Genomic DNA, 14,108 nt, shown 5'->3' on the forward strand with positions numbered 1-14,108 from the left:
ACTGGGAAACTAAATAATTCTGAAATTAAAATTACAAAAAAAAAAGGAAACTAACTTATACTTGGACAGAGAATTAATTCAAAATTAAATTTAACTTATAAATTGAATTATTACAAAAGAAAATTTTCCTAATTGCAAAGTTACCAATTCAATTAACTCAAGCCTTCTCAAATAAAAAAGAACCTTAATTGTCACATGATTTGTTAACCAATATAAGCTGCATCAAAGTCCTTCCATTAAAAAATAAACACACTTTTTGAAAAAGATATTTCTATAACAAGACATGAAAAAAAAAAGTCCTATTATTAGGCACAACTATAAAGGGTGAGATCCATCAGACTCATATATATTAAAAAAAAAGCATTATAAAGTAAGGAACTTTAACTTAATTTAATATCTTACTATTCTGTTTTATCACATTATATTTTTTTAAGCATAAAATTCTTTCTTTCTTTCTTTGATTTTGCTTTTTTTTTTTTTTTTTTTTTTTTTTTTTTTTTTTTTTTTTTTTTTTTTCTGTTTTTTCTTCTTCAGAATGACAAATAGTGTGTACTGAAGTGTGATTGACAAAACAAATCATTTTTTTCTTTTTCTAATGAAAGCAAATTATAAGGTAGGGTCAGCTAGGCCACAAACTACAAAAAAGAGTTGAATGTGCAAATGCCACTTTCCCACATTGTACAATATCACTCCTTTTACAACTCCAAGGCTCCAAAATTGAGGTGAGACTTTGGATAGGAAGGAGTAATAACAATAATATTTCATTCATTCAGAGACAAAAAAAACTTTCAACTTTCAACCACAAACTAAACTAAATCAAAACCAAAACCAAATAATGGGGACTGATTCCCCATTGCCAAAGCTGCTTCTCACACATCTTCTCTGTTCCACAACATTCTTTTGCATCTTCTCAAGCTTTGGATTTGCAGCCACACCCAAGCTTCACACAGAAGAAGGTATGCAAAAAAAAAAAAAAAAAAAAGAGACTTTCTTCAACTTTTCTTTCATTAATCCCATTTGATTGAAATCATGGGTATTGTTTCAATCAGGGAAAAGAAAAAGAACAGTTAATGGGGTATTGTTCAAATGTTCCAGATTTGCCCGTTTTGTTTGTTTTCTGTCATTTTCTCAGCAAACAAACAGGAACTAACTTCTGGGTTGTGTTGAAATGGAGCAGTGAAGGTGCTGAGAGAGATAGGAAGAAAGCTGGGGAAGAAAGATTGGGACTTTGGGAAAGACCCATGTAGTGGAGAAGGAAACTGGAGGGTTTTAACTGGTCGGAAAGGCTCTGAGAGTTCAGTTAGTTGTGATTGTTCCTTCAACAACAATTCCTCTTGCCATATCGTAAGCATGTACTGATAATCCCTTCAATTTATTAGACTTCTTAATGTTATTCGTTCTTCTGTTCTTTGTTTGAATAAAATATCAACTCATCAGTTCTTGCTCAACTTTAGCTTTTTTGTTTTAGAAATTCTGTAGGAACTTGTCTTTTTTATTGTTGATAGAAAAAGTCATTTTAACCGTTCTATTAAATTTTTGCTCACATTAAGCCTCATTTATTTTCTTAATTCCAATAACAACTCAAATTTTTATTACAATATTTTTTTTAATAAAAATTTAAATTTGACTTTTTATATTATAATATTATTTTAACATAAATTTATTTTTTAACTTAAATTGAGAATTCAAATCAATGAATCGAACAATGATACAAAACTGATTTAATTCATATATCACATAAGATTAATCAAACAACTTATACAGAAGTATTTACCAGTGGTATAAAGGACAATACATACTCATTTCTTTTATAGTTTATTTTTGTTATTATTTCAACAAATGCACAACTTTCTCTCTAGATTTGTGCTAACTAACTTATAGAGTGTTTAATATGAGAATTTGTGTTATGATTTGAATTATAATTCGTGATTCGTTACAATATTTTTCTTATATTCTGAATCATAATTTTAAATTTATAAACTAAATGTCTAACTTAATGTGTCCGTAAAGAGAGAGAGAGGGAATTCATTTGTGATGTGATGAGGCAGTAAACTGAGGAGACTTTTGAGAGTAGAACAGCACGTATGATGTTGAGAATTGAGATATTTTTTAATATAAATATTGATTTTTTTGACGCAAAAATGGAGATTAATGGTGTGTTTGGTAAAAGGATTCGTATCCTGATTCAAATTATGATTTATAGTTTGTTATAATGTTTTCTCTTATAAAAAATACACATAAATTAAAAATAATTATAATTTCATAATTTTAATTTATGAATTAAACGTAAAAATAGTAGCGAATGGGAGGAGGTCTCAAATCAAGCATTGGTATGAGGCCAAATGAGTGGTCGTCATTTGGTTGGCGACTTGCCAGCCATGGCTGCTTTCAGGGACACGGATTTTTAAGATTCGCCTCCAAAGTTGAACTATAAGACAGTCAACCTTTTTTCTTTTTCCTCCTCTTCCCTGGTGAAAACCCAAAAAAAAAAAAAAAAAAAAAAAAAAAGAAGTTTAGGATTGGGTTGAAAACATCATATCATATGCCGTTTAATGCCGTTTAGCTTTATCTCTTCTTGCCCTTTCTATTTGTTTGCCCTTTTTCTCTTTTAAACTGATACTACTGTTCTTCCGAGAAAATAAAAAGATTGTGCGCTAAAGTATGGATATAATTTTTTTTTCTTTTTTTATTTGAAGAGTTGTAAAATAGAGTAAAAAATCGTCACAGTTTCACCAAGTTTTATTATATTGACATGATTATAATATGGTTTGATTGTTTAAAACTATATTTTATTATTAGAATTTTAATTTTATTTTTGAAATATGATATTGTATACATATATATTTTTCAAAATACATGGTAGGTATATTGGTGGAAAACATTATTGTCTAAGGGTAAAAAAATAAATTACAACTACAATTGATGCCTCGTAACCCAAAAAAAAAAAAGTTAGGAGATGTTTGGTTCATGAATTAGAATCATGTGATTAGAACTATTTTCGATTTACGTGTATTTTTTGTGAGAGAAAACACTGTAGCGAACTATGAACTATGATTCAAATCATGATTTGAATCCTCCAACCAAACATCCCCTTAGTGACATTCTAAGTCGGCAGGGTGCTCATGGTGGAGGCCCAACACCTGCCATTGGGCCGGTGACCCGGCCCATGAGAAGCTGAATGGTGTCTGTAATTCGAACCGGTGTGCACAACCAAAGGAAAAGAACATGCATATAGGTCCCGTTCCTTTCGTTTTTCTGAGATGAGAACTTGAGTTGAAAAATATAACTAAATTTGAGTTGAAAAATAAAGTTATATGAGAAAAAATATTGTAATAGAAAAGTTAAATTTGAATTTTTATAAGAAAAAATACTATAATAAAAAGTTTGAGTTGTAATTTAATTGTGAAAGGAATGAAGCCATAACATACTCATATATTAAACTTCAAAATGGAGTTACCCTTTATGTCTCTCGGTAGATTAAAATGCACAGCTGAAGTTCCTTACTCCTTAGAACTTGGTATATGTAGCAAAAGTTGAGAACTTCCTAATCATGTTCATATTCATGAATTTTTTATTTTTTATTTTTTTATTTTTTTTGCTGAATTCATATTTATGACTTATTAATCAGGAAAGATAACTACTAAGATGTAAATGAGGAACTTTATGCCAATAGATTTGCCTCGTGCATTGTATCTACTCGAGTTTGTTCTAGTTCTCACGCCATGTTTGGAAAGGTCTTTAATTACTATAGTTTGTTTATTAACATTGCAGAGCTTTAAAGGCCCAGAACATATCAGCTAGTCTTCCACCAGAGTTCTCTAAGCTTGCTTACCTTAGTATACTGTAAGTCAAAGCAGTTGTTCTTCTCTGTTGTGAACTGAGTTTATCTTTTTCCCATTTCTGTCATTTCATTTGTCAATCTTTACCAACCTTGAATTCCTTTCCGTTTGCGCAGAGATTTGAGTCGAAACTATTTCACGGGTTCTATACCTCACGAATGGTCTACGATGCACTTGACCGAGCTGTAAGCAACTACTCTCTATTTCCTGTTTGACAATTTATCTACATTCAATTGAACTAAATTCTTCTTTGTTTTGTCTGCAGTTCTTTGATGGGCAACAGATTGTCTGGTCCATTCCCAAAAGTTCTCACCAATATTACCACCCTCAGAAACCTGTATACTTAATCCTTTCCTTAAATTCTCATGGGATCATCATGTATGGAGATATAATTATTTTCTAGTTTGGAATGGATTCACGCGCACACACATACATACATGTTTTTGAACTTGGGGTTGGGGCGATTTGCACCCTTCAACTCATGGTGGAGTCAGGTGTAGATTTACCACTGTGCTAATGCTTGCGACCACATTTACTATTTTAGATGCATGCCTTTATTCAAGCCTTTGTTCACTATCTATTGGAATGGAACCCAACATGAGACGTGTACATTCCAATCTTTCTATTCTAAGAGAAACCTAAAAGAAAATTTTGTACCACGTATCATCATTTTTGATAATGGTCTTCCCTCTTTCAGATTTAAGCAGATTTATGATAGGCATGCATGTCTGCATTTGACTTTGCTACTATAGTAGTCTCAAAACAGTTCCATACTTTGTTCAAAACAAATTGTATACTGATCCATGTAAAATACAGGAGCATCGAGGGAAACCTATTTTCAGGACCCATTCCTCCAGAAACTGGAAAGTTGATCAATCTGCAGAAATTGTAATTTCTTTTCGCCTTCAAGCCTTCACAACGTGCATAGTTTATGAAAATGAGCACTAATATGAATAAAGCTTCTCCATATTATTATATTCAACTATTAGTAACAAAAGTATCATCACCTACCTTTGTTCAGCGTTATAGCTTCGAATGGTTTCACAGGAGTTTTGCCAAGTGAACTGGGAAAGTTAATCAACCTGACTGATATGTAAGTTTGCACTTTCTTTTCCATTAGCAATATTTTTTTCCTTCTTTTTATTTTTAACTTTTTACGAGAATATGGTAACCGATCCGTGTAGTCCCTGCTTATTCGTTGTGCTTCTAGACAATAATTTTTTAGCATTCCTACTAATTTTTCTTCCCTTTTTCTGCATAAATCTTAGGAGGATTAGTGACAATAACTTCTCAGGCAGAATACCCGATTTCATTGGAAACTGGACATGGGTAGAAAAACTGTAAGCTCCCTTGATGTAACGTCATTATGTGAATTCAAAGTAAAAGCTCATGCTGATCCCGAAAGGGTTTCACCTTATTTCGCAGGCATATTCAGGGTTGCACTCTTGAGGGACCTATACCTTCTAGCATTTCCGCCTTAACAAGGCTAAGTGATCTGTATGAAGCTTCAACATTTTATGTTTTCTTTTCTTGCAAACGATAAGAGCAAGTGAAGTAACATTTCTTCTTTTGGCTTAAAATTTTTAGGAGGATAACTGACTTAAAAGGCAAAGGGTCACTTTTTCCTCCGCTGAGTGATATGGAGTCGTTAAGAACACTGTGAGTATGATTCCTTGCGAAAGATATTTTTCTTTTACTTATCTCAATTCAACCTGATTTTTTATTCAAAAAGTGGACGCATTGATTTTGTTACACAGGACACTGAGGAACTGCTTACTTTATGGAAGCATCCCAGAGTATGTTGGACATATGAGAAGATTGAAGAACCTGTAAGCATTTGAAAAAATATATATATATATATATTCTGGCTATACTTTTCTCTTGCCACTCCTTTTAGATACGGGCTGTAATTATCTCATCTAAGGATTCATTACATTCTTTCATTGCTTAAGCATTCTGCACACTAATTTGAAATTTGTCTTCTCAATGTAGAGACCTCAGTTATAATAACTTGACTGGTGAAATTCCTGCCTCTTTTGTCCAGCTGGATAAAGTAGATTTCATGTAATCATAAAATATCCCAGATACAGCATTTTCTTTTTTAGTTCTCTTGCAGACCCATTTTCATTCAATTTTTTTTTTTCTTTTTGGGGTCTAGGTATTTGACAGGAAACAAACTTACTGGAACTATACCAGAATGGGTACCGGGACGAAATCACAATCTGTATGTAGTTTTTTTTTCCTCAACCTTCTGCTTATCTATCTTCTTTTTGTAGTATTTAGTTGCTGTATACAGATAAATATGATGCACCAATGATACATGACATTCTTGCAAACTATGATTTGGGATGCCAACATGAAATAATTCCTTCATAAAGAGTAAGATTATCAGAACTTACATTTTGTATCACTTTGTTGATTTTTGGTTTGCAGGGATATTTCTTACAATAATTTCACTTGGGATAGCTCAAGTCCCGTGGAATGTCCCCGAGGAAGCGTGTAAGTAACGATTACATAAATCTTAGTACATATGTGATCATTATGTGGGATTACCAAAACATTTTGTCTATATTTTTTCCCAGAAACCTTGTGGAAAGCTACTCCTCATCAGCAGATAATCAGTAAGAACTTTTAGTGAACAAAGTTTTACATCCTTTCCAATTTATTTCTGTTGGTGCTTGTGCTTTGCGAGTAATACTAGCTCCTGCGAAGGGCACGTTCACAATTCACCTCCAGGATGTATAATTAGTGCATATGTTTTATAATTGCAGAAAGATTCATTCATGTCTAAAAAGAAATTTTCCATGTCATGCTTCTGGCAACCAACGTGAGTATATAAGTACTCTTTTTGGAATATACGTGTGATATGTGGTGTATATACGGCACTGAGGCGCCACTTCTCTGGTTCCTTTCAGAAGATGTTAAAAACAGTTTTCTACCTTGAACCATTTTTTTCTATTTTTCAAACCAAAACAGATCGATATTCTTTGCACCTTAACTGTGGTGGAAAGGAAGTAAACATCAATGGCCAGAAGTATGAAGCCGATAGAGAACAAAGAGGGGCTTCAATGTTTTACTTAAGCCAGGATTGGGCATTGAGCAGCACAGGAAACTTTGTGGACAATGACATGGATGCAGATACCTATATTGAGACCAACACCTCCACTATCTCCAATGTCTCCGGGCTGATTTCGGAATTATATACGACTGCACGTGTGTCTCCCCTCTCTCTCACCTACTATCGACTCTGTCTCATGAATGGAAACTACACAGTCAGGCTTCACTTTGCTGAGATCATATTTACTAATGACAGATCATTTTATGATCTTGGAAAGCGCGTATTTGATGTCAATGTCCAGGTAAGTTTACTTAGAACACAACATGTACATGGTTGAGAATCCGATGTTAATGCTAATGACTTAATACTAACTGATTCAGTGTTCTTTTCTGCATATAGGAAAAGTTGGTACTAAAAGATTTTAATATAGAAGATGAAGCTGGTGGAGCTGGTAAACCCATCGTGAAGAATTTCACTGCTGTTGTCACAAACAATACGCTAAAGATCCACTTTTACTGGGCTGGCAAAGGGACAACAGGAATCCCAGATAGAGGTTTTTATGGTCCTCTCATTTCGGCTATATCAGTAGATCCTAGTAAGTTCTGCAAATTCCCTTTTTAGCTCTCTTTGCAATATATCATATGCCTAGGTATATATAAGATTGTTGTTAATCTTCATTAAAGTTTTTATTTAATGGACTATAATTCTTGTTTTGCAGACTTCAAACCGCCTTTGGTTACTGACAAGAAGAACCATATCATATTAGCAGCGGGGATATCGGCTGCTGCTCTATTTCTTGGCTTGCTTGTTGTGGGAATTATGAGAAGGAAGGGCTGGCTGGGAGGCAAAGTCTCCACAGACAAAGGCATGGACTTACAAACTTCAAAATATCAAATTAAAAGAGACGCAAATTTTATTGCATATTTTAAATGAATGTGTGCCTGCTAGTAAACTCCACCATTTTCGTGTCTCTTTATCGGTTACTAATACAATGACTGCAGACCTTGTACATTTCATACTAATATCATTATTCATATTCAACTTCTTTAACTTTTACTGAACCAACAATGAAGGTTAACCTGTTCTCTTATTTCTTTAAATATGAATTGCTGAATTTTACTCCCATATTTGAGGATCCTCTTGAAAACTTTCAATCCGAACTTGTGAGATAGTAGAATACGCTAAAGTAAACTTTACACATAAGTGAAAAAATAAGGAAACTTTTTGAATAATTCCTCTGTCACATCTGAAACAGAGCTCAGAGAAATGGATCTGCAAACAGGTATATTCACTTTAAGACAGATCAAGGCAGCTACGAAAAATTTTGATGCTGCAAACAAACTTGGCGAGGGTGGTTTCGGTGCAGTATACAAGGTATATTCTATGTTACCTTATCTTTATCTAAGTACTCATCTGCTCAAAGTGTTTTCATATTTAACTTTCAGTACTTCCCTTTCAGTCTCATTTTGCTTCCAGAAGTAAATCCAATATGCTCTTCCACATGAATTTACATCAACATCTTTTCTATCAATGACTCAATTGATTCTCGTTTTTTGCAGTGACCACTCGATGCCGTTAATACGTAACTTTGTATTTCTCATGGAAAAAATGTAGAATAACTTGAACTTTTATGGATGTAGGGCCAATTAGCAGATGGTACTGTAATAGCAGTAAAGCAGCTCTCATCGAAATCGAAGCAAGGAAATCGTGAATTTCTGAACGAGATAGGCATGATTTCTGCCCTGCAGCATCCAAATCTTGTGAAGCTACATGGTTGTTGTGTTGAAGGGAACCAGTTGATGCTGATCTATGAGTTTATGGAAAACAATTGTCTGTCCCGCGCACTTTTTGGTGAGATAATATCGTTCAAACCGTTTTGTGAGCTGTGGAATACCATTTAAATGAAAGGCGCTTTTGACACGCAGAGAAAGGTTAATTCAACTCTTATTCTTTTTCTGATCACATACAGGGAAGAACCCTTCAAGCAGATTGAGACTAAATTGGTCTACGAGGAAGAAAATTTGCCTAGGTATTGCTAGAGGTTTGGCCTATCTTCATGGAGAGTCGGTGCTAAAAATTGTACACAGGGACATCAAGACTAGCAATGTTTTGCTTGACAAGGACTTCAATGCTAAAATTTCTGATTTTGGATTGGCAAAGCTTAATGAAGATGACAACACCCACATCAGCACTCGGATAGCTGGGACCATGTAAGCTTTTACTGAAGAACATGCAGTAAAAAATTTCTTCTGAGTTCTCTCTTGTAAAATGAACTCATTTGGCCATAATATCATTGTATATGATTTTGTCCATTTCGATCAATAGCTAGATACTACCATATGATTCCTGTTATAGCTAATACAGTCTTAAATCACTCTTTTTAGGTCAGATTTCTATGTAAGGATTGAATATGGAACTTTTTGCTGAAAGCTCTTTCAACTGTTGCTTTTGCAGTGGTTATATGGCTCCGGAGTACGCAATGCGTGGTTACTTAACCGACAAGGCAGATGTTTATAGCTTTGGAGTTGTGGCATTGGAGATAGTCAGTGGAAAGAGCAACACAAATTACCGGCCAAAGGAGGACTTCGTCTACCTTCTTGACTGGGTAATTAAACTGTTTCAAAATTCCATTCCCTTCCCTTCACTCACTTGAATCCTCCTCTAGTTTGTGCTATACAAAATTCATACATGAGCATGCATTAATTTTGGTGATGAAGTATAAAAAGTGAGTAGAAAAAAAATGAATACATATTTGGCAATGTCACTCATCCATGCCGCCTTTTTTGCTTAACTCAATCGACTTCTTGTTCAATCTCTCAACTTTGAAAGAACTCTCAAAGGCATATATAGAATAACCCGTCTTTATTTTGTTACCATGCTTGTCAAAGCTTAAAAGCATCTTCATTCCTAATTTTAGGCTTGGTTTTGTCAGGCCTATGTTTTGCAAGAGAGAGGGAATCTATTAGAGTTGGTTGATCCAGCCTTGGGTTCAGAATACTTGTCCGAAGAGGCGATACTAATGCTAAACGTTGCTCTCTTGTGCACCAATGCTTCTCCAACACTTCGGCCTACGATGTCGCAAGTAGTAAGCATGCTTGAAGGCCGAACCGAAGTTCAGGACCTACTCTCTGATCCTGGCTTTTCTTCCATGAATTCCAGGTATAGAGGCTCCAAAAATCACTTCTGGCAAAATCCAAGTCGTTCCCAAACCGTGTCAGTCAATGGCTCTTGTACCGATAGCTCTAGTTCATACATTGAAACAGCAGAGAACAGCCAGCTTTTAAGAGTTACTTCAGTTAAAACTGAAGAGTAAATTACACGCATATAATAGTCAATGTTTATGACTTTATAGGGATAAAAGGTATCCAAATGTACATGTTGTGTAAAAAGTTTTAATTCAATATTTATATTCATATATGGTTGATAAAATCATCTGTGTATAACTAGTTCGTGTTGGTCTTTCCTCTTAAGAAACATGGGATTCCCTTGATGCAATGTCCATGTTGAATGAATCCAATTAAAAAAATAAGTTACAAAGTGAAACTACTAAATGCGTTAAGGAGAACAAGGACAAAGAATTCCAAGAATTGGTTCCCCACAACTCATCTAGTAAATGGTAGTTGATAAAATTCTCCCTATCTTCACTAAAATATTGTAGTAGTAATAGATGAACTAAGGCACCGCAAAATTGAACACTCAAAACAAAGAGAAGAACCTTCTAGCCTCTTCATCCTCTAGCCATCTCTTCTAACCTTCTTCTCTATCATCGGCGAACCAACCTTATCTTCTCTGATTAGGTTTCTCATTATTTTTCTTTGCATGAACATGCCCAGCCCCTCCACCTTCTAGCCACCTTTTTATTCTCCATGTGAAGCCAAAACCATGTCAGATAATAAAGAGCTTCACACAGAGGAGCCAAGAATGACGACTTCGCGGCCGCCATGCAGTGAAGCCAAAGAATAGGCAACTTTTTCACATTTTTAATGCTTATTTAATATTGCATGCTAAGTGTTGGAGTAAATGTTTTAATATGTATGTAGTGTTTAGCATGTTTCAAGAATGCTTCTATAATTTTCTAGGCAAGTAAATAGGTTTCAATGTTTTTAAATGACAACTAATATTCTCCAAGGTGTATGAGGCGCGCAGGGCGTGCTCGTAAGGTGCGCAAGGTATGCTTGTAAGGCGTGCAGCGCGTGCACCCATGCTCCCAGCACGCAAGGCCAGCAAGGCGTGCAACCATAGAATGAAGCTTTACATTGAAAAGCTAAATTAAAGATCACTTGATATAAACTTGAAAGTTGGAGCAGCAAACAAAAAAAACAAAACAAAAAACAAAACAAAAAACAAAACAAAACAAAACAAAACAAAAAAAAAAAACCTGATTAAACATGTAATTGAAAAGCACAATTCTGACCCATTTGCTGCATAAATCCTTTGTCATCCATAGAAAACTATTTCAAAATTTAACACAGTGCTGGATTTCTTTTTATCTATATTGGTTTAAGGGAACAAAAAAGATTAAAAAAAAAAAGTTCTCAAAAAAGAAAAAAATTTTACCAAATTTCATAATTATTTAATTATTTTTAATTTTTATAAGTTCCAGTATTTTTCTTTTGAATTTTTAAATAAACTAGTGAAATGCGGGATACGGTTCAGCCGAGCGATTGGGGCAAACATGAACTTAAGTTAAATAATGCAGAGCCCAAGATGTCTAAAGTACGTAGAACGCAAAACTTGTTTTGTTTTAATTTTATATTTTGTTTAGTTTCAACATTAGGGAAGGGGAAATGTTTGAAGGAAAATGAGATTTTGTCATTAGTAGAAGGTAGATTATTAAGGTTCTAAATCAAAGAGTTTGCATTAATAACTGGATTAACCAATCGCAAGTGTGAATACCATTATATTCTTAAATAACGAAAGAAACTCGAACCTGACATTTGTCTAGCACGCGGCCATGAGCAATGTTCATTAACATACTAAACTTCGTCCAATGTTTTGTTTACCTTTGGTTCAAACTTTGCATTGATGGCAATGAGGTGCAACATATAATTCAATTCTTCTTTAAAAGTGTTTCTATTATCAAGATTTATTAGCAAGCAGTTCTTGTTACATCTCCATCAAACATTTCAAAATGTCAAACATCCTCCTAAAGAATCTCAAGATGTCGAAAAAGGATATCATTGCCTCTCTCAGATACGTCATCATTTCTTTCGGACACATAAGCGCCGTCTTCCTAAACTACTTCTCATTATATTTTCAAAGGTTTTTTTCACTCTATATGTTCTTCTTTTGTCACATGTCCTCCCACTTCCCAAACAATAATACCTTGATTGCAGACCATTTATTTAAAGTTTATTACGAATTCGTCATTCTTAATTCTATTCTTAATCTTATCTTCTTAATAAAGTACTTTTTCTCGGTAAATTTCATTTTAAAATAATTTCATCTAAGTTATGAATTTACTGTTAAGCCCAAAAATAAACCATATAAGTTGATGGTTTGGGGAAAACCCTATACTTTAATTTGGATACTTCTATCATCATAGCCTTTATGAAAGAAAAAAAAAATTTATTGATTTTGAAGAAAAAAAGATGATGAACTCTGTAGTGTTTTTCTATATTATAGTTCTTTGGCCATGTCTATGGTAGGACGACCTCCTTTTTTCCTACCGGTAGGGTGAGATCTAAAGGCTCAAATTCGATCTCAATGAGTGTCTACGTAGTCTCTTCTATGTGCATGCGAACAAAGTCTAGTGAACTCGACCACCTCCGGCGACAGCGACGCATGTGGCAGCAGCGGTGAACGGAGCAGCGGTGAACGGAGATGAAGCTTGGACCTACCCCTCATAATTTGACTCTTTTGAGTCCAATGGTGGGGTCAATTTCGACCAATTTGGCCTCTTAACTAGTAAATTAGACTTGAAGTTTCTGAGAAAAACCGACGACTTAGATCTCAGTTTCTGACGGTGGAACCTTAAAATTGGTAGAGGGCTTTTTGTTTCCCATAATCCTCTTAGCATTTTGCTAGCAACGACACATCACATGGTCGTCAAAAATTGGGGGGGGGGGGGGGGGGGGTCGTTCTCACCCACGGCGGCCGATTTATGCAACTCCGGCGATGGTGTTCTGACGAGAATCGACGGGTGATCTTGGACCGGTTTTGTTCGTATCGTTGTTTTGAGTCCATAAAGACCGGAATCACCTCGATCGGAGGTCGGACGACGAAGTTATGATTATTTGAAATTTGATTGTTTTTCGGACTTTCGTCGACGATTGCAACGGTTTCCAGCCAAGGTGGAAGTCACACGACACGCTAATGAACTCAGCTCGTCAAGATCTTTCTGATGATATGGATGGTGTCAAAAACCGACGCCAAGAACTCCATCATGGGTAGCGACCAGAGACGGAAAAGAAAAAGCTGTTTTTTGAATTTTTTTCTTTTTTTTTTAAAGTTAAATCATGTGTTATAATCTCTATTTTTATTTTTATGCAACCAATCATTTTGAACCGCTAAGGTTTCTACCAGTAGGATGAATTGGCTCACCCTACTATAGACTTCCCCCAGTTCTTTTTAAGTACAAAAAGCTACTAAAATATGGGATATGTAATCATATAATTATAAAATTCATAGTATTTTAAGGATTAGTTTTTTTCCCAGGATTATTTTGAAGTTTCATATTTGAAAAAGCAGAAACAAAAAACAGTAAAGTTCAAATTTTTCAAATGATTGAAAAAGCAGAAACAAAAAAACAGTAAAGTTCAGATTTTTCAAATCAGGGGGGTTGGGGGCTGCAAAAGGAAGAAAAAGAGAGTAGTACAATAAAGAGGGGCAGATTTGGAAAGGACTTTTAAAAGTATTGTTTGTTATTAAGGCTTCATTTTTTGGGGAAGTGAAAAGACACGTGGTAAAAGGAAAACATAGAGTAAGGGCTGCTCTGGCATTGTTTTTAGGGTACTTTTAATTTTCTTTAAAGAAACTATTATAATTAAGATATGCTTATTTTATCGATTTAAAATTTAAATTTTATTATAATAAAAAAATTTTATAAATAATTATATATAATTAGAGTAAGGGCTGCTCTGGCATTGTTTTTAGGGTACTTTTAATTTTCTTTAAAGAAACTATTATAATTAAGATATGTTTATTTTATCGATTTAAAATTTAAATTTTATTATAATAAAAAAATTTTATAAATAATTATATATAATTTT

General features: G+C 34.3%; 1 protein-coding gene across 3 annotated transcripts; it reads left to right on the forward strand.

Annotated features, from left to right (window-relative positions):
* Positions 1-687: 687 nt before the first annotated feature.
* LOC21384546 (probable LRR receptor-like serine/threonine-protein kinase At1g07650) lies at positions 688-10,326 on the forward strand. Of its 3 annotated transcripts, XM_010096002.2 has the most exons (24): positions 688-956; positions 1,178-1,352; positions 3,772-3,843; positions 3,956-4,024; positions 4,105-4,176; positions 4,656-4,727; positions 4,861-4,932; positions 5,108-5,179; positions 5,265-5,336; positions 5,427-5,498; positions 5,597-5,668; positions 5,832-5,903; positions 5,998-6,063; positions 6,273-6,338; positions 6,422-6,460; positions 6,611-6,666; positions 6,816-7,198; positions 7,297-7,492; positions 7,616-7,762; positions 8,153-8,271; positions 8,538-8,748; positions 8,867-9,107; positions 9,352-9,502; positions 9,830-10,326. In XM_010096002.2, the coding sequence occupies exons 1-24, from the start codon at positions 836-838 to the stop codon at positions 10,208-10,210; spliced, it is 3,069 nt and encodes a 1,022-aa protein (XP_010094304.2). In that variant the 5' UTR covers positions 688-835; the 3' UTR covers positions 10,211-10,326. The 3 variants fall into 3 exon arrangements, with proteins under 3 accessions (XP_010094304.2, XP_024019976.1, XP_024019978.1); XM_024164208.1 differs by lacking the exon at positions 5,832-5,903; XM_024164210.1 differs by lacking the exon at positions 688-956 and having other exon boundaries at positions 1,267-1,344.
* Positions 10,327-14,108: the final 3,782 nt, after the last annotated feature.

Source organism: Morus notabilis, unplaced genomic scaffold (genome assembly GCF_000414095.1).
Source record: "Morus notabilis unplaced genomic scaffold, ASM41409v2 Scaffold6171, whole genome shotgun sequence".
NCBI lineage: Eukaryota > Viridiplantae > Streptophyta > Magnoliopsida > Rosales > Moraceae > Morus > Morus notabilis.

Bases quoted from the DNA above. Each gene is read 5' to 3' on its own strand.
- LOC21384546 (XM_010096002.2), top strand. From the start codon at position 836: ATGGGGACTGATTCCCCATTGCCAAAGCTGCTTCTCACACATCTTCTC. The intron at 8,749-8,866 runs GTGAGATAATAT...GATCACATACAG, and splicing joins TCTGTCCCGCGCACTTTTTG to GGAAGAACCCTTCAAGCAGA. The intron at 9,108-9,351 runs GTAAGCTTTTAC...TTGCTTTTGCAG, and splicing joins ACTCGGATAGCTGGGACCAT to TGGTTATATGGCTCCGGAGT.